The 25,925-nt window shown below is 34.3% G+C and overlaps 1 protein-coding gene across 4 annotated transcripts in view; it reads left to right on the top strand.

Moving 5' to 3' along the window:
• Nucleotides 1-25,925, top strand: part of Stxbp5l (syntaxin binding protein 5L) — a 326,234-nt gene that overhangs the window by 284,643 nt on the left and 15,666 nt on the right. For 2 of the 4 annotated variants that reach the window (XM_076867717.2, XM_076867715.2), the window contains 2 exons: nucleotides 20,315-20,485; nucleotides 22,491-22,730. In XM_076867717.2, coding sequence (XP_076723832.2) covers nucleotides 20,315-20,485; nucleotides 22,491-22,730 — 411 coding nt within the window. The remainder of the gene's footprint in view (nucleotides 1-20,314; nucleotides 20,486-22,490; nucleotides 22,731-25,925) is intronic. The other 2 variants (XM_076867719.2, XM_076867718.2) reach the window with 1 other exon arrangement.

Genomic DNA, 25,925 nt, shown 5'->3' with positions numbered 1-25,925 from the left:
CCCAGGAATCTCCATACTGCTTTCCAAATTGGCCGCACCAATTTGCAGCCCCACCAGCAATGTACAAGAGAACCCTTTTCCCCACATCCTCGCCAGCACTTGTTGTTGTTTGATTTCATAATGGCTGCCAATCTTACTGGAGTGAGATGGTATCTTAGGGTGGTTTTGATTTGCATTTCTCTGACTGCTAGAGATGATGAGCACTTTTTCATGTACTTGTTGATTGATTGTATGTCCTCCTCTGAGAAGTTTCTGTTGAGGTCCTTGGCCCATTTGTTGACTGGGTTATTTGTTATCTTATTGTCTAATTTTTTGAGTTCTTTGTATATTCTGGATATTAGGGCTCTATCTGATGTGTGAGGAGTAAATATTTGTTCCCATGATGTAGGCTCCCTATTTACTTCTCTTATTGTTTCTCTTGCTGTGAAAAAACTTTTTAGTTTAAGTAAGTCCCATTTGTTGATTCTTGCTATTAACTCTTGTGCTATGGGTGTCCTATTAAGGAATTTGGAGCCCGACCCCACTATATGTAGATCGTAGCCAACTCTTTCTTCTATCAGACGCAGAGTCTCTGATTTGATATCAAGGTCTTTGATCCATTTTGAGTTAACTTTTGTGCATGGTGAGAGGAGGGGGTTCAGTTTCATTTTGTTGCATATGGATTTCCAGTTTTCCCAACACCATTTGTTGAAGATGCTATCCTTCCTCCATTGCATGTTTTTAGCCCCTTTATCAAATATAAGATAGTTGTAACTTTGTGGATTGGTCTCTGTGTCCTCTATTCTGTACCATTGGTCCACCCGCCTGTTTTGGTACCAGTACCATGCTGTCTTTGTTACTATTGCTCTGTAATATAGTTTGAAATCTGGTATCGCTATACCGCCTGATTCGCACTTCCTGCTTAGAATTGCTTTTGCTATTCTGGGTCTTTTATTTTTCCATATGAATTTCATGATTGCTTTATCTATTTCTACAAGCAATGCCTTTGGGATTTTGATTGGCATTGCATTAAACCTATATAGAACTTTTGGTAATATCGCCATTTTGATGATGTTAGTTCTGCCTATCCATGAACAGGGTATATTTTTCCATCTTCTAAGATCTTCTTCTACTTCTCTCTTTAGGGTTCTGTAGTTTTCATTGTATAAATCTTTCACCTCTTTTGTTAGGTTGATTCCCAAGTATTTTATTTTTTTTGAGGATATTGTGAATGGAGTGGTTTTCCTCATTTCCATTTCAGAAGTTTTGTTGCTGATATACAGGAATACCTTTGATTTATGTGTGTTGATTTTATAACCTGCTACTTTGCTGAATTCATTTATTAGTTCTAGTAGTTTTTTTGTAGACTCTTTTGGATCTTCTAGGTATAAAATCATGTCATCCGCAAATAATGATAATTTAAGTTCTTCTTTTCCAATTTTTATGCCTTTAATTTCTTTTGTCTGTCTAATTGCTCTGGCCAGTGTTTCGAGAACTATATTGAATAGAAGTGGTGATAGAGGGCATCCCTGTCTTGTTCCAGATTTTAGAGGGAATGCCTTCAATTTTTCTCCATTCAGAATGATGCTAGCCTGAGGCTTAGCATAGATAGCTTTTACAATGTCAAGGTAATTTCCTGTTATCCCTAGTTTTTCTAATGTTTTGAACATAAAGGGATGCTGTATTTTGTCGAATGCTTTTTCTGCGTCTATCGAGATGATCATATGGTTCTTATCTTTAAGTCTATTGATGTGGTGAATAACATTTATTGATTTCCGTATATTGAACCATCCTTGCATCCCAGGGATGAATCCTACTTGATCATGGTGCACAATTTTTTTGATGTGCCTTTGTATCCGATTCGCCAGAATTTTATTGAGGATTTTTGCATCTAGGTTCATCAGGGATATTGGTCTGTAATTTTCTTTCTTTGAGGTGTCTTTGTCTGGTTTCGGAATCAACGTGATGTTGGCCTCATAGAATGAATTTGGAAGAGCTCCCTCTTTTTCTATTTCCTGAAATAACTTGAAAAGTATTGGTATTAATTCTTCTTTAAAAGTTTTGTAAAACTCCGCTGTATACCCATCCGGTCCTGGGCTTTTCTTGGTGGGTAGTCTCTTGATTGCTTCTTCAATTTCCTCCATTGATATTGGTCTGTTCAAATTGTGTGTATCCTCCTGACTCAGTCTGGGCAAATCATATGTCTTAAGAAATTTATCGATGTCTTCACTATCTTCTATTTTATTGGAATATAGGTTTTCAAAATAATTTCTAATTGTCTTCTGTATTTCTGTAGCATCTGTTGTGATATTGCCTTTTTCATCCCGTATGTTAGTAATTTGAGTTCTCTCTCTTCTTCTCTTCGTTAGCATGGCTAAGGGTCTGTCAATCTTGTTTATTTTTTCGAAGAACCAACTTTTAGTTTTGTTGATTTTTTCAATAGTTTCTTTTGTTTCAATTTCGTTGATTTCCGCTCTGATTTTAATTATTTCTTGCCTTCTGCTGCATTTGCTTCTCATAATCTTTTTTAACTTCAGTTTTATTTGTCTGATATTACTATAGGCACCCTTGTGCGTTCTCTCTCTCTCTCTCCTCTCTCCTCTCTTCTCTCTTCTCTCTTCTCTCTCTCTCTCTCTCTCTCTCTCTCTCTCTCTCTCTCTCTCTCATCAGGGATTGAACCCAGGAGCTGCTCAATCACTGATCCAAAGCCACAGCCCTTTCTTTATAATTTTTTTAAATTCTGAAACAGAGTCTCACTGGCTTTAAACTTGCAATTCTACTCCCTCTGCCTCCAAGCCTCTGGGATTACAGGTGTGAGCCACCACCTGGTCCTTGCTCTCCTTTGGATACTCTGCTTAGAATATCTCTTACCATCTTTTCACTTTCATTCTATTTGTGTCTTCATATCTAGAGTAAATCTCTTATAGGCAAAATATAATTGAATGATGCATTTTTAGTTTTCCAGCCAATCTCTGCCATTTGACTTGAGAGTTTAATTCACTTACATTTAAAGTAATTATTGGTGAGGAGGGACTTCTGCTATTTTGCTACTGTAGCTGTACTGTATTATTTGCCTTGTAGCTTTTTTTGTACCCAATTCTTTTCATTAATGTCTTTTCTGCTTAGGTGTTGATGTTTTTGTTTTTGGTTGTTCGTTTTGTTTTGTTATAGTGAAATGTTTAAATTCCTTTCCCATTTTCCTTGTATACATTATATAGCCATTTTCTTTAGGGTTACTATGCAGATTTACTTTTAATATCCTAAAATTATAACATTATACTTTGAATTGATACCTGTTTAGCTTAAACAAAATGTGTGAAAAATCTTCTGCATTACAGCTTTTTTCTCAGCTCTTTCAGTTCTTGATGTTCCAAAATTACAGAATTTCAGACCAAATCCTGAACTAATAATTTTTTTAAATGCATTTGTTGTTAAATTAAATACCAAACAAAAATATATCTGGAAATTATTGTTGCAATAACACTGTCTTTTATATCTGCCTATGAACTTCCTTTAGTTAGATCTTTATTTCCTTATGTGGCATTGAATTTCTATGCGTTGTCCTTTTATTTTACCCTACATGACTCCCTAGCATATTTCTTATAAAGCAGGTCTAATGGTAATGATATTCCTTAGGTTTTATGTACCTGGTGATATTGTAATTTTTCCCTCACTTTTGAAAGACAGTTTTGGTAAATATAGGATTCTTGGTTTGTGTCTCTATTTTCTTTTAGTACTTGAATATATTGGATTCTGCCATCCATCCTCCAAATCTTCTGAGGAGAAATATGCTGATAATCCTATTAAGGATCCCAGTATGTGACAAGTCACTTCTCTCTTAATGCTTTCATATCTTTTTGTCTCTGACTTTTGAAATTTTATTATGTGGAGAAATATGAGTCTCCTTGAGTTTACCTTCCTTGGAGTTAATTGAACTTCTCAAATGTTTATATTTGTCAAATGTCTTTCATCAAATTTTGGAGGTTTTCACCCATTATTTATTTTTTATATATATATTACAGCAGAATGCATTACAATTCTTATTACACATATAGGGCACAATTTTTCATATCTCCTTGTTGTATACATAGTATATTCACACCAATTCATGTCTTCATACCTGTACTTTGGATAATAATTATCATTATTTCTTTAAATATTCTCTCTTCCCCTTTTGTCTCTCCTTATGGGACCTACCTAATGGCAATGTTGTCCCACTTGATTATGACCCCATAGTTCACTTAGGCTCTATTGAGATTTTCTGAGTCTTTTTTTCTTTTCGTTTTCAATTTTTTTATTAATATAGAAAAACATAAAAACTATACATAGCAATGGGGTTCCATTTACTATTTCAATACAGGTATACATTGCATAATGTTTAAATAAGGTTAAACATATTAATATTCTCAAATACATATCATTTCTTTATGGCAAATCTTTCAAAATCCTTTATTGTAGCTTTTTCAAGTGTGCAATGTGTTATTGCTATCAGTAGCCACCTTACAATACAACAAAACTTATTTCTCCTAACTATACTTACTTAGTGATAAATAATAACTACAAATTTTTCCCATTACCCATCCTCCTTATCATCTCTCCCCATCCTCTACCAACCAGTATTATACTCTTGATTTCTATGGGAGCATTTCTTAGATTTACATATGCCTGAGATCATATGGTACTTTTCTTTCTGTGCCTGGCTTACTTTATATGACATAATCTTCCATTCATGTTGAATCATTGACAGAATCACAGTCTGAATAGTATTCCATTGTGTGTATATACCACATTTTTATTCATTCATTAATTTATGAATATTCAAGTGGTTGGGTAGTGCTCTAGAGAACCTGCTGCAATGAACATGTGTATGTATCTTCCACATTCTGATTTCATTTCTTTTAGATATATACCCATTAGAAGAATTGCCAGATCTCCACATACAAACAAGGATGTTGTGTCCGCCGATAACTAAAAAATAAATATTAAAATTCTCTCTCTCTCTCCCCCTCTCTCACTCTCTCTTTAAAAAAAAAAAGAATTGCCAGATCTTATTCTAGTTCTGCTTTCACATTTTTAAGGAACCTTCCCATTCTGTTTTCCATAATGGCTATGAGAATTTACATTCCCAACAGTAGTGGCAAGAGTTTCGTTTTCTCCACATTTTCATCTACATTTGTTGTTTTTAGTATTTTTGATAATAGCCATTTTGACTTGGGTGGGCTAGTATCTCATTGTGGTATTTATTTGCATTTCCTTGGTTATTAGCAATGCTGATGAATTTTTCAGAGATCTTGTGACCGTTTGCATGTCTAAATATCTATTTAGATCTATAAACCATTTTTAATCAGGTTGTTCATTTTAGTTTTGTTTTGCTTTTGTTCCTTGTACATTATGGATATTTGGGGGGAAAATTAAATAGTTTTTTACTTGTTGATAGTCACTTGTTTATTTATTTATATGTAGTACTGAGAATCGAACCCAGTGCCTCACACATGCCAGGCAAGTGCACTACCACTGAGCCCCAGCCCCAGCCCCTGAAAATATATTTTTATAAGATTATTTCTCTCTTCCTTTCTCTTAAGAGAGAAAACATTTGACCCTTGACTATTTGAGTCTTATTTTACTTATCAACAAATGACATAATTTCATTATTATTTATGTCTGAGTAAAACTCCTGTGTGTGTGTGTGTGTGTGTGTGTGTGTGTGTGTGTAGTCACATTTTATTTATCTGTTTGTCTGTTGATAGACAGTAGGCTGGTTTCATATCTTGGCTATTGAGAATTATGCTGCTATAAATATTAGATGGAAAGCAATAGAGTATAGGAAGAGGATTAATAGGAAAGATGGAGAGGAGGATATGGGGAAGTACTGGGGAATGAAATTTACCAAATTATGCTGTTTCTATGTGTGAATAAACCACTATGTGTATAATATGTGCATATTACATATAATACATATATAATTAAAACAAAAAATATAATAATAAAAGAAGAGAGGTCTCTCTCTAGGCTCTCTCTTCTCTGTTCAGGATTACTCTACCATAGCCTCTGTTGGCCTGGGACCTCTAGGGACTAGGATATCTCTAAAGAAGATGCTGGACACCTCAGAAGCCAAGAAATGTTATAGGTTAAATCTGTGGCTTTGCATATGCTCATCAAGTGCTCTACCAATGAGCAACAGCCCCCAGAGTTCTTATTTTATTTGAGAAAGGATCTTGCTAAATTGCCAGGCTGGTTGACAACTTCTGATACTCCTGTCTCTCTGATCCTTCTGTCTGATCCTCCTGGGTAGGTGGAATTCTGAGGAAACCAATGGATTTATTATCATTGACACAGAATATGATGTTAGAGAATATATCAGAGTCATACTCTTTGAAAGCTATAATTCCAAAGGTCTTCACACATCCAACACAAAATAAAATGAATTTATCTGTGAAACTGTCAATATTCTGGCACATGGCCATTTTCTCCCAAGGAGAGGGAATGCCTTGACCCTGCTTGGCAGAATTTGTTTAAGAATGTTCAGAAATATCTTCTCCCTGGCACTCTTTCCTTTCTAAGAAGCACTGGAGGTTGAAATTAACACTTGGACTACACTAAGGCTATGTATTGAAGCTAAGGTATACTGATAACATAGGATTACTCAAAAAAATGACTCCCTCATAAAAGAAGAAAAGGAATCCATCTCAGCAGATATGCAAGTATAAGACCTCTGAACATATAAAGGAATAGGCAAAAAATAGTATCATCCCAAAATTTATAGCCTCCAACAGAGGAACCCATATATATTGACAGGGATGAAATTCGAGAGGAAGACTATAAAAAACTGATCATTAAAATGATTAATGAGCTAAAAAGATCTAAATAATGAAATAAGGGAGCAAATATAGGAAGTAAAAGACCATTTCAATAGATAGAGATTCTAAAAAGAAACAAATCAGAAATCCTAAAAATGAAAAACACAATAAATCAAATAAAAACCCAGTTGAAAGCATCACTAACAGAACAGAACATCATACCTCAAAGATAGGATATATTAACAAACAAGATTAAAAATAACCTTTCAAAGACACATCATAATCAAAATGCCCAACATAAGAAATAAAGATAGAATATTAAAACCCACAAGAAAAAATGTCAGACAGCATTTAGACATAAACCAATGATACTTACTTCTGACTTTTCAAATCAGACTTCAAACTCCAGATGGGCTAGAAAGGAGACAATCCAAGCTCTGAAAGAAATCAAATGCCAACTACGATTGCTATACACAGCAAAGCCATCATTCAAAAATCAAAGGAGAAACAGAACCTCTTCTCAATAAAACTAAACTGAGAGAATTCGTGACCATTAGGCCAGCACTATGTAAAATACTTAATACTACACACAAAAGAACTCAAAAACAAACCTCACAAGTCCTGAATGGGTGAAGATCACAAGAAGGGCAGTTAAATAAATGAAAATTCAGAACAAATTAAATATGTAAAACAAATCAAAATGTCAAGAAATAATAAACCTCTCTCCATAATAACTCTGAATATAAATGGTCTCAAATCTCTAATTAAAAGACATTGATTGTCAGAGTGGATTAACAAATAAGACCCAATTACATGCTGTTTGAAAGAGGCTCATCTCATAGGCAAAGACATCCACAGACTGAAAAGAAAAGCATGGTAAAAAAATGTTCCATGTGAATGGAATCTGCAAACAAGCAAAAGTAGATAGTCTAATACCTAACAAAGTAGATTTCAAACAAAAAGTAAACAAGAAAGTCACTATTTACTGGAAAGGAAGTAGTTCAAGAAGATATAATGATAGTAAATATTATACTCCTAATATTGGTGTACCTAATTACATAGAAAAAAAAACATTTATTGACATCAAGACTCAGAACCCAGTACAATAATACTAGATGATTTCAAAATATTCTACTCACCAACAGATAAGTCATCAAATCAGTACTTCTGACCTTAATACTATGAATTGAATGAACGACATCTATAGACTGTTTCATCCACCTACATCTGTATTTACTTTTTCCTCAGCAGTATTCATGGAACTTTCTCAAAAATAGATAATTTTTTAGATCACAAAGGAGGTCTTACTATTTCAGTCACCTTTTTCATTGCTGTGACCAAAAGACTTGATGAGAACACAGAGAAAGAAAAGTTTATTTGGATTTTCACAGTTTCAGATATCTTAGTCTGTACATGGCCAACTCTATTCTTTTGGGGCCTGAGGAAAATAGATCATCATGGCAGAAGAGTGTTGCACAGGAAATTGGCTCATATCATGGCACCAGGATGCAGAGTATGCGGGGGGGGGGGGCGGGGGGGGTACTGTCCTCACCATGGGAAAAATATATACCCCAAAGGTATGCCCACAAAGACCCATCACCTCTATCCACACCCTTCCTGCCTATAGTTGCCATCCAGTTAATCCTTATCAGTGAATTAATGCACTGATTAGATTAAGGGTCTTATAACCTAATCATTTAATCTCTAAGCCCTATTTTACATGAGCTTTTGGGGCACACTTCACATCAAAACCATAACACTTACCTATTACCAAAAAAAATCAATATAATCTCTTACATCTTTTCAGATTATAATGGAATAAAATTAAAAATCAACAAGAAAAATTATAGAGACCACATAAACACAGAGATTGATCAATACTCTTTTTAAAAAATATTTATTTTTTTATTTGTAGTTCGACCAATACCTTTATTTTTATGTGGTGCTGAGGATCGAACCCAGGGCATCGCACATACTAGGCAAGCATTCTACCACTAAGCCATATCACCAGCCCTGATCAATATTCTTGAATAAAGAATGGGTCATAAAAAAAACAAGAGGAGAAATCTTAATTTCTAGAATCAAAAATAGTGATACAATGTACCAAAATCTCTGGTTACTATGAAATGCCCACATTAAGAATTATGTAATGTTTTGAACAACCAACAATAAAAATTTTTAAAAAAAAGAAAAAGAAAAATCACAAAGAAACATTCTATGTTATATCTCAAGACCCCAGAAAATCATGAACAAAGTAATTCCAAAACCAGTAGAAGAAGGAAATAATTAGGATCAGAGGCACAATTATAGAAATCAAGATTATAAAATTAACACAAAGAGTTAGTGTAATAAATATCTGATTCTTTGGAGAAGGTAAACAAGATTAATAGACTCTTAGCCAAACTAACCAAAAAAACAAAAAGAACACCAAAATAAACAAAATTGAAGATGAAAAGGGAAGTTTCCCTTGGAAATTTCTGAAATCCACAGCATAATCAGGAGCTATTTTTAAAACTTACACTCCAAAAACCTAAAAGATGTAGTTTCTAGACACATACAACTTAACAAAATTGAACCAAATGAATACAGAAAACCTAAACAGATCCATATTAATCAATGAAATTAAAGGAGTCATAAAAGCCTCCCGCCAAATTAAAGCCCAGGAACAGATGGATTCTTAGCTGAACTCTACTGGATTTTTAAGGAAGAATTAATACCAGTATTCCTCAAATTATTCCACGAAATAGGAAGGGAGGGAATACACCCAAGTTAATTCTGTGAAGACACATGAAGCACTGGGTATGGTAGCACATTCCTTTACAGGCATGTGGCTCAGGAGGCTGAAGCAGGAGGATTGCAAGTTCAAAGCCAACCTCAGCAACTTAGTGAGGTTCTAAGCCACTTAGTGAGACCCTGTCCCAAATTTTAAAAGAAGGACTGTGGATGTAGCTCAGTGGCTAAGTACCATTGGGTTCAATTCCTGTTCCCCTAAAAAACAAACAAAAAGACATGTCAAGCAAAGAAAATCAATATCTATAATGAATATAAACACAAAATACTTAAAAAAATATTAGCAATCTACATTCAAAAACATACTAAGATTTTACACCACAATCAAGTCTGTTTCATCCCAGGGATCCCAGGTTGGTTCACATTGGTAAAGCAATAAATGTAATTCATCACATAAATATAATTAAGGACAAAAATCACATGATCATCTCAAATACATTAAAAGCATCTTATGAAATTCAGCACACATTCACATGAAAAGCACTGGAGGAACTAGGGGTAGATGGAATTTACTTCAACATTCTATAGGCTAAATATGAAAAATTAAAGTCAAAATTATACTGAACAGAGAAAAGCTGAAAGCATTTTCTCATCACTCCTACTTAACATAGTTCTTAAAACTCTAGCCAGAGCAATCAGGAAAGAAAAGGAAATTAAAGAAATACAAATGGGAAAAGTCAAATTATGTCTGTTTTCTGTTGACATAATCCTATATTTAGAAAACCAAAACAAATTCTACCAGAAGACTTAACAGAGTCATAACCATATTCAGGAAAGTGGCAGGATATGAGATCAACATACAAAAATCAATTGCTTTCTTATACTCTAATAATGAATCTGCTGAAAAAGAACAGGAAAACAATTTCATTCACAATAGCATTGAGAAAATGAAATATCTTGGAATTGCCTAACCAATGAAATGAAAAACCTCTACAATAAAAGTTATAGAACACCATAGAAAGTAACTAAAGAAAACCTTAGAAGATGGAAAGATCTCCCATGGAGATATTGGATAGGCAGAATTAATATTGTCAAAATTTTAGGCCATATTACCAAAAGTGGTCTACTGATCTAATGCAATCCCAATCAAAATACCAATTTCCTTCTCAGAACTAGAAAAAACAGTCCGATCATGCATTTGGAAAAATAAAAGATCCAGAATAGCCAAAGTAATAATAATAAAAGCAATGCTGGACACATCACTATCTCAAATTATACTCTAGAGATTCAGTAACAAAAACAACATGGTATTTGGCATAACAATGGACATGAAGACCTATTGAATAGAAGACACAGAGATAAATTTTATAGATACTGTCATCTGATCTTTGACAAAGGTGCCAAATACATACATTGAAGAAAGAATACCCTTTTTAACAAATGGTACTAGGAAAACCAGGATATCCACATGGAGAAGAGTGAAACTAGATGCCTGTCTCTCACCTTGCACAAAAGTCAACTCCAAGTGAATCAATGACCTAGGAATTAGACCAGAAAAACTTCAAGTGTTAAAAGAAAACATAAGGTCAATACTATGACATATTGGTGCAGGCACCAGCTACCTTAATAAAAATCTTAACGCTGAAGAAATAAAACCAAGAATCAATAGTAGAATGGCATCGGATTTAAAAAGCTTTACAGAGCAAAGGTAATAGCATGAAGTGAGAGCCTACATAAGGGGAGGTCTATTAATATTTGCTTTATATATTGGGATGATCCAGTATTGGGAACATATACATTTAGGATTATTCTTTCTTCTTGCTGATTTAATCCCTTTATTCTTATATAATGACCTATTTTGTCTCTTTTTACTGCTTTGTATTTAAAAATTATTGTTATATTATTATGGCTACTTCTTTCCTTGAATTACATTTGCATGGGATATCTAACTCCATCCCTTTACTTTCAGTGTATGTATATCCTTAAAGATAAGATGAGTTTATTGTAAGCAGTATGCAGTTGTGTCTTATTTGTTTTATTGTTGTTTATCTATTTAGTTCTTTTGTCTTTTAATTGGAGAATTTAATCTATTTACATTCATGGTAACTATTTATAGGTAAGGTTTTACTATAGCCATTACATAACTTGTTTCTTATTTTGTTGTAGTTCCTTACTTTCTTCATATCTTATCTTCCTTCATAATTAATTTACTCTAGTAGAATAGAATAAGAAATAACAACACACCTATAATCCCAGCAGCTCGGGAGGTTGAGGCCAGTTCAAAGCCAGTCTCAGCAACAGCAAGGCGCTAAGCAACTCAGTGAGACTCTGTCTTTAAATAAAATATTTTTAAAAGGGTCTGGGGATGTGACTCAGTGTTTGAGTGCCCCTGAGTTCAATCCACCATGCCAAATAAAGAAAAAAGAAATAACAACATACCCTTTTGACATTTTAAAGTCCTTGAACCCTAATAACCCAAATATTTCCCCATTAATATTATCCTAATGTTTACATAAGTTTTCTTCACTCCTCTTCATTATTTTTTTACTTTTCTCCTCAAACTGTATATTTTCAAATAACTTAGCTTTGAGTTTACTAATTCTTCTGTTTGATCTATCCTCTTATTGATGCCTTCAAGTGTTTTTATTTTTTACAGAGTATATTTTTCAGCTCAAGAATTTGTTTGATTTTTTAAACTGCTTTCATCTCTTTATTAAATTTTTGTTAGAATATTGAAATGTTTCCAAATTTTCTTTAAGTTTGTTGATTTTTCCTTAAAACAATTTTCAATTCTCTTGAGTTTTTCCATGCTTATCACTATTTGTTATGGTTTGTATCTGGAATTTTCCCTAAAAAAGCTCATATGTTGAAGACTTGGTATCCATACAGTAATGTTCAAAGGTGAGACTTTCAGGAATTGATTTGCATGCAAAGGCTTTAACCTCATCTACTGCATCAACATGGATTAATCATCAATGGATTTACACTTTGGATTATTCAGAGGTAGTGGAAACTATAGGATGTGGGACCTAGTTGAAGGGAGTAGGTCTTTGGGGATATTCCCTTTGGGACTATACCTTGTCCCTGGCCCCCTCTCTCTTCTTTTCTCTTTGTTCTTTGGCTGCCAGGAGGTAAACAGCCTTCTCTGCCACATATTCTTGTTGCCATGATGTTCTGCCATGCCTCAGTCAAAAAACAATGGACCAAACCTCTGAAATCTTGAGACAAATTAAATCTTTCCTCCTTTAAGTTGTTTTTGTCAAGTACTTTGTCACAGTGATGAAAAGCTAACTATCATACTATCTGGTCTGTCTCTGGCACCTCATTAGAAAATCATTTTGATGCTTATTGGCATGAGCATTAAAGAATAAGGTGTTTATTCCAGTCTTCCTAACCTGGATTTGTTTGTATCTTTCCTTCCAGGAATTCCAAGCAGTCTCCTTATTTTCTCTGAGACTGTAATCATTTCTATGATTCAGAACAGGCTAGTATCCAGGTCCAGATTTGCCTGGAGCCTGCTGGTGGTGTGTCTTCACTATTTCAGTACTATAGGGCAATCTAAGCCCAGATTTGTCCCAAATACACTATTGATTTGTTGTTTAGAGACAACCAGTAGTATAATTAGAAAGAGTAGTCTATCCCCATAAGTTTCTTGCTGAGTCCAGGATAGGCCCAGATGTCTTGTTGACAGTTACATCTGTGGACATATACTGCAGAATTCTGCCTGGCTATGGGTAGTCAACATGGATGGACCAACCCCAGTCTCCTCTAGCACATTTCTTACCACCAATGTCACCAAGCTGTGTTTTATACCCTGTGCCAAAATTTACCAAAACCAGCACAACACTGCAGTAAGACCAAGACCCACACTTCTATGTGCTGCTTATTGCTGAGGTGTATTGTGGCCCTAAACTACTGCAGCCAATAAAAATTGCTGCTAATAGACTAGGGCTGCGTGTCTTCCCCTGTCACTGAAATAGTTCCAGAGACTCCATCTTCATACCAGCCTAGAGATACAGGCTGTTAGGATATACCTAGTGTGAAGTTTCACCAGCCCAGCAGTAAATCCCAGGGCAAAGTCTTGTGCTTAGTAACCTGTCTTATTCCCAACAAATGGATTTTATACTATGATAGTGTTGGTGAAGGCTCTCCCCTGGCCATCAGAGCTGATGCTAAGCATGGTCACACCTGAGTCTCATAGGTACAGGAGCCTGCACAATCTCAGGAGAAGGAAAGTTGTGCCCCAAGCCCACTCCAAGGCTAGAAATGATGCAGATTAAAACTTAAGTCTATGCAACCAATGCACAGATCTTCTCCAGATTCCTGGGTTGGTACAGAGGCTCAATCTATAAGCTCTGGCCTATACATGAGCCTTTAGTTTCTACCAGGTGTTGGGAATTACAATAGTGGGTCTGGCACTATAGTCCAAGATAAATCCCCTGTTATCTTTTGTGCCTTGCACCCCAGTGGGTAAAGTCTTGCTCCCTACTCTGCCATGGAGGTTAGAGGAGGAGTGGTGAAAGCAGTCATCATTTGGCCTAATGCAATTTTAGTTGCTCAGTCTGCAAGTTGGTTGGAGGCTTTACCCATCACTGCATTTCTCCAATGCTGCGTGGTAACATGGTACATTTCATGTGTAAGGCCTGATCTTAATTCTCTCTCTAACCCACTAGTGGAGGGCATCTCTCTCCATGCTTGGCTGCTTGGTGTTGGGAGAATGCTGATATAGGTTCTGAGCATTTTATAGGATTTCTTTTTCTCGTATCAATTATTATTTGTTTTTACTTTTTTTCCCAGTCATTGTCCTAGAGTTTTCAATATACTTTTACAACTAATCCAAGTTCTCTTTTAAATAACATAATACTGTTTTATAGATAGTGCAAGTACCTTATAATAATATCTAAGTATTCTTAATTCTTCCTTCCTGTCCCATTATCATTGATCATTTATTTCACTTATACACATGCTATTCTCCTATGCTGTACTTTTTTTTTTTTTTTGCAACTTAGTGTGTATCTGCAATTACTTAAAATGAAAAGCAAAAGAGAAAAAAAAATTCTAAGAAATGTTATTGTGCCCTTGAGGAAAGTTTAAATATATTTAAGCAACAGAGAAAAAAGGCACATAAAATTTCCAATATCTAGCATTCAATGAAGCAGCAGATTATAACTTATGATGAGAAAGTATTAATCAATAGAAACTGACTCAGCAATGGCACTTAGGATAGAATTTATAGACAAGGACATTAAATTATTATTTAAAATACACTCCATGTGCCCAAGAAGGTAGAGGAAAGCACAAGCATATTAAGAAGTAAATGGAAATATCAAAAAGACCTAATTTAAACTTCTAAAAATCAAAAACATAACGTCTAAGATGAAAATACACTGGATGGGCTTAATAGTGGAATTGATACTACAAAAGAAAACATTACTATATGCTAAGATACACTATCCAAAATGAAACAAAAGAATGAAAAAATAAAAAATTGTTCACAGAGAATTAGTGACAGGCTGGCAGTTGCAACTCCATGTTGCCTAACTCAAATGAAATAGGACTCCCAGAAGGAGGAGAAAATGTGTGGTGCAGAAATAATGTTTTAATAAGCCAAAAATGTTCCTAATTTGGTGAACAGTATAAATCCACAGATCCAAGAAACTTAATGAATTTCAAGCACAAGAAATATAAAGAAAATTGTACAAAGTACATCATAATTGGAATTCTTAAAAACATCTGGATGGGGGAAAGACATTAATATATTAAAGTACAAATATAGGAATAAATTGGACTTCTCCACTTTAACACAAACTATAAGACAGTGGAAGAACATTTTTAAACTATTGAAAGAAAAATTGTCCAACTAGAATTTTGTACCCAACAGAAATATCTTTTTAAAATGAAGGTGAAACCAATGCTTTTTCAGAGAAACAAAAGCTGAAAGAATCCAGCACCAAAAATAAAGTGCTTTAAGAAATGCTGTAGCAAGTCTTTCAGAGAGAAGGAAAACAGTTCTGAGGGTAATCTGAATCTACACAGAGGAATGAAGAGCATTATAAATGGTAAATATGTGGGTAAGCAAGAATATTTACTTCATTTTTAAATCTCTCTGAAAGATAATTGATGGCTGAAAAGTCCCAAGTATCCATCAAAAGGTAGATGACTTGTTAAATTGTGGCATATCCAGACAGTGGAATACTACTCAGCAATAAAAAGTAATGACTGGGGGGTTGAGATTGTGGCTCAGCAGTAGAGCACTTGCCTAGCAGGTGCGAGGCCCTGGGTTTGATCCTCAGCTCCACATAAAAATAAATATATAAAAGTATTGTGTCCAACTACAACTAAAAAATAAATATTGTTTAAAAAAATGATTGACACATACAACATGAAAGAATCCAGACAAAAAGCACATATAAATTGTATTCTTGCTCTATGACCTCTAGTGTGGTTGAATATTATTTTGACCTGCAAAGCTTCTGAATATACCTCATAGGTTCTCCCTGAGATTTTTTAAAATACCTTTATATTTTATTTATTTATTTTTATGTGGTGTTGAGGATTGAATCCAGGGCCTCACCCATGCAAGGCAAGTGCTCTACTACTGAACCACAACCACAGCCCCTCCCTGAGATTTTGAACTGTGAATATACTTTGAGAAATTCTTTTCTTGCTTAAACAAAATCAGACAACCAACCAACATTAAATTGATTGACAAGCCTTGTACCCTAACTAGGGTTACATGAACAATGATGAAGGAGGGAGAAAAAGAATTGACTATAAAAGTAGGGCAAGAATAAAGTTAATGTGGATTTTCAATTATTTGAATCGATTGTTTTATATTGGCTATAATTAATATGGTTAAGTGCAGAGTCTTCGTATTTTATTTATCTTCATGGTTTTTAAAATCCAGTGCTCATTTTTTATTTAGTTCAACATTTATTTCATCAAAGAGTCAACCTCTATGGCATAGAATTTTTAATTTTCTGGGAAATGTATAATAAAAAATTTGTTTAACAAAACTCGTATTAAATCATATCTTTATTTGCAGTCTTCTACAAAGCCTTAGTAAGTGATAATTTTAAAAATAACTTCAGTTGAATACAATATGACATTTTTAGTAAGTCATTTCTTTATTTAATGATGTTTTTTAAAAATGTATAATTTTTCAAATTTGAGAATTTTTGTCTAAAATAGAGAATAGCCATGTCCCTTAACTTTAATTATTGCTTTAAGGCTGAAATTTTTAGAATGTTAAATTTTCTCTACATGTTATATTACTGGACTACATGACAGCTGGACTAAATCACCAATATAATCAGGGAGCAGCTGTAAGAAATGGGAGCCATTCATTCTGGCTGGCTATGTCATGCAGAAAGAGATTAATACAAGAAAGTGTGTACTTATCAGATCCTTAAGAAACTAGAGATGTGGACTCTAAGCTTGGCCTACAGGTGTGACTTTTAGAATAAGGTCAATATACAGATGTACTAAGGGACCAGACACCTTTACTACATGTGAAAAACCAGAACATCACTGCCAATCAACTGTTGAATTTAAGAACATATTGCTAGAAGTAAGATCAGGAATCTACCACAATAGTTGTCTTTTGACATACTAAGTGGCCTCTTGACTGGGCTCTGAAAAGTTGCTTTCAAAACCAAATGAAGCCATCATTGCAATGTCCAAAGAAGCAGAAAAATGGCTTCCATCCCATTTTAAAAAATTGTTTTCCAGACCCTTTGAACCCTGAGACATTGTGGAAACAGGCCAACTACCCTGAGGCCACCATTCCCAAAACTTCTGAAGCATAAACCTCTTGAAGCTGCCTCCATTGACAGTTCCCACCCATCTCAGCCTTTGCATGTGAGAATACAAAGGAATCAAAGTCCCCATCCAGTGAAGCATTCTCAACTAATGCCCCCATGCCATCATGCAGATAAGACATCCACACCTACCTAGTTAGTAAAAGTCCTGGTCCACAGAATCTGTGAGCACAATAAAATTATTGTTACACATCAACTTTGGAGTGGTTTTTTTGTTGTTGTTCTGTTTTGTGTGTGTGTGTGTGTGTGTGTGTGTGTGTGTGCGCGCGCGCATGCACGTGCAACAGAAAACAACCAAAACATAATAGCATTCATATTTTATGTGTTTTTATAAGCACTTCAAAATATTTTAAAAGACGATAATACTCAGTATATCTCTGTATAGGATATATACAACAATTTACCTAAAGCCTTTTGTTTGATTGTAGAGGATAACTGATTTCCAATTAGTCTTTAATATAACACTGTAGTGAATATCTTTATCAATAGATATTTATATTTTCATTTTGTATTTAGCATTATTTCTTTATCATAAATTTCCAGAATGACCGTATCTAAGCTATAACTAAATTTCTTTCTAAATGTTTGGGTTTTTTTGTTTTGTTTTATTTCGTTTTTTGGTACTGGGATTGAACTCTGGGGTACTCAACCACAGAGCCCCATTCCCAGCCCTATTTTGTATTTTATTTAGAGACAGGGTCTAGCTGAGTTGCTTAATTACCTCACTTTTGCTGAGGCTGGCTTTGAACTCACGATCCTCCTGCTTCATCCTCCAAAGCTACTGGGATTATAGTCATGCTCCACTGTGCTTGGCTTTCTAAATGTTTTATACCAATTCACATTTATCTTGAATATTTAGCAAGGTGATAGAATTATTAAAAATGAAAATTTATTTCTATGTATTTAAACATTTCATCTACTAAAAAGAGTCTTTTAAAGTTAATCAGCCCTATTGAAAACAAAACTCTGGTGTGCCTGTGTGTGGTAATGTAAGCCAATCAAAAATGAGAAGCTGGGGGAAATTGGGCCACCACAGCAGATAGGGCAAAAAAATAAGAAAAAGTACATTGAGTAATATTAATTGATACTGCTCTGTTATGAGCTGAAATGAGACATATTTACACGAAACAACCACCAAAAGATGGTAACAGCTAGGCGGGTATGGCTTCGGTTTAGCAAGTCCAAAGAGTTCTGCCTTAGTGGATAAATTTCCCTGTTCTCAAGGCTCTGCCATATTTTTGTATGAAGAGGGCTGAAATTCATTCCACTTTCCTTTGAACAAACTGTGACCCCTAGAGCAGGGTCTCATGTCTGTGAAAAAGGAAGTTTTTTTCAAAGGATAATACCCAGGGTTGTGGCTAGTTCAGAGGGGGCATGTTGTTGCCATTGCCCCTCTACAGTAGTTGCCATTTTCTAATTCATACGAAGTTGTTCATGCCAGCTGTTGACCTCAGTATTCTTCCTATTTATAAGTCTAGATTTGATAAAGAAGAGGAATCTCAGAGTTCTTGACTAAAGCTTCACCATGGCTAACTCATCATGAAATATTTCTGCCTTTCCAGAGATATTATGACAAAATGGGGAGTGATTGGTTCTAAAAGGCTTGGATCTCAGTGTGTATTACATCTGCTTCCCAAACCCTACTAAATATGTCTTCAAAATTGTTATCCATTGCCAAATACTTAGCTAACCCTGTGCTCCAGTTTTTAAGCATACAGATATTAACTGAGAAAATCTGGGTTAGAATTCTGCCTACCTAATTGCCATGTAGGTAATAGGAGAAAATTTTCTGAACCCTTTTTTCTGAGCTTCGATTTCCTTATCTGTATTATTAGAATGATAATAATAAAAGCATCTCTATTGCAGCATTTTTGTGAAGATTAAATGAGATAGTATTGTAACATTCACACTATTTAAATATTTGATAAATATTAACGCTCATTTAAAAAAAAATGCCAACATATTAAAATTCCTTTATCGCCCTTGACTAGCTATAAGTATATACCAAATACTAGTTTCATGTGTCCACTGTAGTATTAAGCATTCTTCTGCATGTAACTATCATCCTTTGAATGACCAAAGAAGCACATTTCAAAATGTGTTCTGCGTATTGCAAGATTATAAGGTAATGTTTGATCTTTAAGAAACATAAGAAAATATATTTTTAGTTGATTGAACCCAGGGCATGCTAGTACCCCTAGCATGACTATAACCCCACCCTCAAGGGTTTTTTTTTCTTTTTGTTTTGTTCTTTTTTCAGTTATGTCAAAACAAAGCTTAACTCACAAGACCTAAATAAACAGTAATCATTTGGACATGAGCAGTTTTATACTCTGGGACAAGAGTAATAATAATAATATTTTTTCAGCGTGCGCTGTATGCCAGCATGTATTTGGGCATGTGACATGTACAATTACACATATGTATACACATGTACACACACACAAATCACAAAACTCCATGGGGCAGATGATAATATTTCAGATTTACAGATGAAGAAACTAAAGCATGAAGAATTTTAGTAATTTATACAGCTAATAAGATGCAGAACTAGAATTTATGCCCAGACAGCCTGGCTCCTAATATTCTTAATTGCCATTCTCAGCTACAAAATGTTCCTGTTCTAAAAAATTTTAAACTCTAGGTACTGAAAGTACTTCCAAGACTTACATAAATTAGAGTATATTTAATTTATGTATCAAAAGTCCAAGATTATAACTTATTTCATATTGCCATTAAATAATAAAGGACATAGTGGAGATGTAGAATAAATTTTAAACTATGTTAGTCAAATTATAAAAATACTCCTTAAAATTAAATATGTTTTAAATTTTTTGCTAACTAAAAATAGCAAGGACTGAGCCATATTTATATGGTTCAGAACAAAAGGGATTCTTACTCCTTTTCATTTGTTAATCTACATCTTTCAGTTCCTTTATGTGAAGATTTAATTATGATATTTACACTGCCTTCTTCCTCTTGGTACAGACCATGTAAATGGACATTGCACAAGTCCAACTTCGCAGAGCTGCAGTTCTGGAAAACGTCTTTCTAGTGCTGATGTTTCAAAAATAAATCGCTGGGGTCCTGCAAGACCTCCGTTTCGAAAGGCTCAGTCAGCTGCTTGCATGGAGATTTCTTTACCAGTTACAACAGAAGGTAGGCTAAACATAGCAATTTTGTTGGTTACAGATAAAATTTGGTTTACAATGGAAACAAGTGCTATGAACAAAGAATGGAAATCACATTGAAAAGATACAAATATCTACTAGACAATGAGTCACTGAGAGCCTGGTGGGGCTGCAGCTAACTCCAAATCCATTTATTACCTCACTTCCTTAGTCATCTCTAAAAGGAGAATGACTCCTCTGTAGAGAGACTCCACCCACTCTATAAAACAGAAAACCTATGCCTTAATCTATTCTCTATCCTTCCAATAAAAATTATCATCATCTCATTTAGTGTCTTACAAGCTTAATTTCCTCAACTGTCAAATGAAGGTGATCAAGAAAAAATATTTAATTCTCAAGCTTAGAACTTCATCTTCATATATTTTAAAAAGAAAGGTCTGTTTGCTTTTTTATGGAATGAGTATGGGGCATTGGAATAAAGTACCAGAACCAAAGACTGGAGCTGTTAAAAAAGGGGAATCTTTTAACTTTGCTGCTGCTCTCCTGTTAATAAGAAATTTTAGGAAGAGAAAAAGGAAAAAATCATTTTAGGAAGATTTGCTATTCTAAGATTAATTCCTTATTTAATATCTCTTAAGAATTTTTTTAACATTTTTTATTTTTTGGAAGTGGTTGGAAATAATACCTTTATTTATTTATTTTTATGTGGTGCTGAGGATCAAACCCAGGGCCTCACATGTGCTAGATGAGTGTTCTACCACTGAGCCACAATCCCAGCCCCTAAGATTTTTGATAATCTATATTCTTCAAAATATTTCAAGTAAAACTTATTGTTCAATTTTTGTTTCTTTAACATTATGCTGTATTGAATCTGGTCCTGTGAATGTGCAAATAATGGTGTCCTCTGTCACAGGTGTCTGTAAACTTTCAAATGGTGACAAACCACCAGTTAAAAGTTTGGGAGAAATATATTAGCTGGAAGGTTAAACTAGAAGCAACACGTAAGGGTTATAAAAGAAATAATACCCTTTTAATCACTTTACTAGTGCTGCCAATTTTGAGTTTTAGATATTTGTGCCTCTAATTTGTGCTGGATTCTGGGGAAATTACTGAACTCTAAGTCTCTGTCTTCAAATCTATAAAATAAATAGATTATCTACCTCTAATCTCTAAGTTTTATGAAAAACTTATAAATTTGCTGAGACATAGAAAGGGAAAATTAAGAATACTATATTTTGTTTCATGGAAAAATATTCTGAGGAGTCTATTTTTAGTCTCTTTTACAAAAATAATTAGGAGGCACATTTGGACCTATCAAGAGAGAAAAGAGTGAAGACAGTAAAAAGAAAAATAAGAGCTTATACTCTGGAGCAGTAAAAGAACAGTACAACACTATTAACATTTAATTAATAGGTGAGTTTATGCTTGTTGGAGTGTGCACATGAGCAAGTGTTGATAAGCAAGAGGATCTGAGGCCATTCTCTTTCCTTTAAGTGAACTAAAGTCCTCTCAGAAAGATTACCACCACTGACAGGATGGCATAGTCTATAGCTCCTTTGGTCCTAGGCAAAATTAGAACTAGATTTGATTCAAACAAATTCAGAAAAATACTATTTGCATTTAGGCCTTGGTAAAATTTTAATTTTTCCACTCATAATTTCCCCAGATCATCCAATGTATTTGTCACAGAATATTTCAGATTGTTCCTCTTATGTCAGTAGCCATAATATTGTCAGTACATGGGAACTGCAATAAATCATTAGGAATACTTTGAACAATTGAGAGATAGGAAGGAAGTGCAATTAAAATTGTATCAGAAATTCTTATAAGCTTGACTATTTAAGTCTGCTTTCCAGCTTCAGTCTCTCCACCTTCAACATAAGCTGGTGAGCTGGATAAACTACCTTCCAAGTCAATTAATGAAGAATTAAATTCTTTCTATTCACACTTTTTGGTTTTCATGTATTAAATTTGACTTTACTTGTTTTGTAAATACACTGATACTTCATTTTAGTCTTTTTAAATTTCCATAGAAAACCGAGAGAATTCATATAATCGTTCCAGAAGCTCTAGTATCTCCAGTATTGACAAAGATTCTAAAGAAGCAATTACAGCTTTATACTTCATGGAATCCTTCGCACGGAAAAATGACTCTACTGTCTCTCCTTGTCTGTTTGTTGGAACAAGTCTGGGAATGGTATTAATCATCTCCCTAAACCTACCATCAGCGGATGAACAGAGGTTTATAGAGCCAGTTGTGGTATTGTCAAGTGGTAAGAGTTTTTATTCATTCATTCCCTTGTGGCTACTTTTTCAAATTTAGATATAAAGTATCAATAATTTGCATTGATTTAGGACAAAGGTTATGTATTTAAATCTTTTGTGTAATAGGAACTATTGAGAACTTTATAAAATCATATAGTGTTCCAACATTGTCATATTGTAACTTACCTATTTTTCAGGGTAAAAGAGTTATCACCATTGCTGCAGTAGTAAATTGTGGAACTGCCAACCTAATCAACACTTTGGGAAATAAGTTTCTGAAAAGCACTGAGGAAAACCTTAGCACAAATGTTGTTTTCTAAGTCACAAGGATAGAAATAAACAATCCCCAGAACTAATATAACAGATCTCTCAATTTTGTAGGGAAGTTCTTTGCCATTTGTAGCAAACAAACTCAGACCAAAAGTGATTTTAAAAATTAAAGATTTAAATTTTAGCATTTAATTTGTAAAATATTTATCATTTTTCCCTTATCAACTTAATGAGAAGCTGTCTTTTCTTTAAGTTTCAATGCCAGTTTTTATTCTTTTTAAAATTTTAGTTAATAATAATGTGTCAATATCAGTCCATCAAGTATGATAGATACATTATACAAAAGCAAAATGTAAAATGGGGAAATGAAAAAAAGAGATATATGGGATCTCTATGTACTATCTGCTCAATTTTTTGTAAAACTAAAACTGCTCTTAAAAATAAAGTCTATTAATTATAAAGGAGAAAGCTATGAGGCTGGGTTCAGATTTATTCTATAATCAACCATTGAAAGAGAGAAAGTCATAATTCATAGTAGTAAACATAAAAAATGAAAGTGGAGTTTCATAAGAAAAAAATAGAGGTAATGAAAGCCATTTCAATTTTAAAGTAAAATTTTATCCTTCACCGTTCCCTTACTGACCTGTAATAGTTGTTCTAGGATTCACCCTCTCTGAAATATCTATTTTTCATCCAGTACTCACTGGCCAAGTTTTTGGGTACTGTCCATGGTTGTTTTTTGCCTCTGTGACTAAAGGATCTGACCAGAACAACTGTAAAGGAGGAAAAGTTTATTTGAGGCCTCACAGTTTCAGAGGTCTTAGTTCACAGAAGGCTGGCTCCATTCCTTGGGGCTCGAGATGAGGCAGAACATCATGGTGGAAAAGTGTGGCAGAGAGAAGCAGCTCACATGGTGATCAGAAAGCAGAGAGATCTCCACTTTCCAGATACAAATGTATACTCCAAAGCTATGCCCCTGGTTCCCACCTCCTCCTGCTGCATCCTACCACTTCAGTTACCACTCATTTAATCCCTACCAGGGGATTAAGTCACTGATTGGGTTAAGACTCACAGTCCAATCATTTCTCCTCTGAACCTTCTTGCATTGAATTACACGTGATCTTTTCGGGGACACCTCACATCCAAACCATAACAATGATATTATTCATAGGTATAATGTTACACATCAGATCTCTAGAACTTGTCTTTTATACCTGAAATTTTATGCTAGTTTATTAGCAAGTCCCTTCTCCAAGCCCCTGGCAACCACCATTCTATTCTTTGTTTCTATAGATTTGACAGTTTTAAATGTCTCATTTATGGAATCATGCAGTATTTGTCCTTCTGTGACTAGCTTATTTCATTTAATATAAATCCTCAAGATTCATCCATATTGTTGAATAATATAGGATTTCCTTCTTTTTTAAGGCTGAGTAATATTACATTGTATGTATCTATTCCTTTTTTATCCTTTCATCTCTTGGACATTTAGGTTGTTTTCACAACTTCACTATTGTGAATAGTACTACAGTGAACATAGGAAGGAGTACCTATCTCTTCAAGATCCTGATCCTGGGATACATACCCAGAAGCAGTATTGCTAGATTACATGTTAATTCTGTTTGTAAATTTTACATTTTTAATTTTACATGTTAATTCTATTTTTTTAATTTTTGAAGAACTTTCACACTCTTTTTCATAGCAGTCTCACCATTTTGCATTCCTGCTCTCAGTGTAGAGCATTCCAGTTTCTCCACACTTCACCAACATTGTTGTCTTTTGATTTTGATTTTAAATAATAACTGTCATAACAGATGTGATGTTTTATCTCATCATGGTTATTATTTGTATTTATTTCCTTGATGATCAGTGATGTTGAGCATCTTTGCATATACCTGTTGTCCAATTGTTCATCTTTTTTTTAATAAAGTCCATTTTTATTTATTTATTTTTATGTGGTGCTGAGGATCTACCCAGTACCTCACACATGGTAGGCAAGTGCTCTGCCACTGAGCTATAGCCCAGCCCCTAACTTTTCTTTTGAAAAATGTTTACCCAAATCCTTAGCCCATTTTTTTAACAAAACAAGGTGCTAGTTGAGAAGACAAAACTGATAAACCTTTAGTTATACCAACTAATTAAAAAGGACATTTAATAAAATCAGAAATGAAGAGGAAAATATTATATAACTGATACCATAGAAACAAAAAGAACCTTGAGAGAGGACTAACAAACCGGATGACCTAAAAGAAACAGATACTTTTCTAGAAACATTTAACCTATGATGACTGAATCATGAAGAAATAAAGTCTGAATTAGGCCCATAACTAGTAAGGAATTGGAATCAGTAATCAAACACCTCTCTCTCATCACTTGGAGGATTTGTTAACAAAACATATTAGTAGTGGACCCCACCCCAGAGTTTCTGATTCCATAGGGTCTAGGGTGGAGCCTGAGAATTTGCATTTTTAACAAGCTCCCAGGTGATGCTGATCCTACAAATGAAACCTTACTTGACTCTGTTGTCTACTAATCTATTAAACTTTCCTTATTACCAGTAATGCAGAGCTCCAGACAGGATAAATAACATATCTATATCTCCGTGATCTCCTTATTCTCTCCTGTTACTATTAGTAAACTCTACGCTTCTAACTAGACAGAATTCTCCAGTTGTGCACGAGATTATACTCCTTTTCTCCTATTCAACAATGTCAACCCAGAAATTTTTCCTCTATTTCCTTTTTAATAATTGTGTCTTTTTCTACTGAATTAGCATACAAATATACCATTATTCCTCCCACTAAAAAAGAAAATCCTCTGTTGAATCTATTCCCCTATTTCACTTCTTTTTTAATGCAAATTTCATTTTTGAAATGTTTGTAGTATATTCACTGTTTCTAATTTCATTCTCCCAATCTATTTTGAGCTCATTT

This window comes from Callospermophilus lateralis, chromosome 10, assembly GCF_048772815.1.
Source record: "Callospermophilus lateralis isolate mCalLat2 chromosome 10, mCalLat2.hap1, whole genome shotgun sequence".
NCBI classification, from domain to species: domain Eukaryota; kingdom Metazoa; phylum Chordata; class Mammalia; order Rodentia; family Sciuridae; genus Callospermophilus; species Callospermophilus lateralis.
Note: the sequence above shows the minus strand (reverse complement) of the source record. Positions and strands in the feature narration are given on the sequence as shown.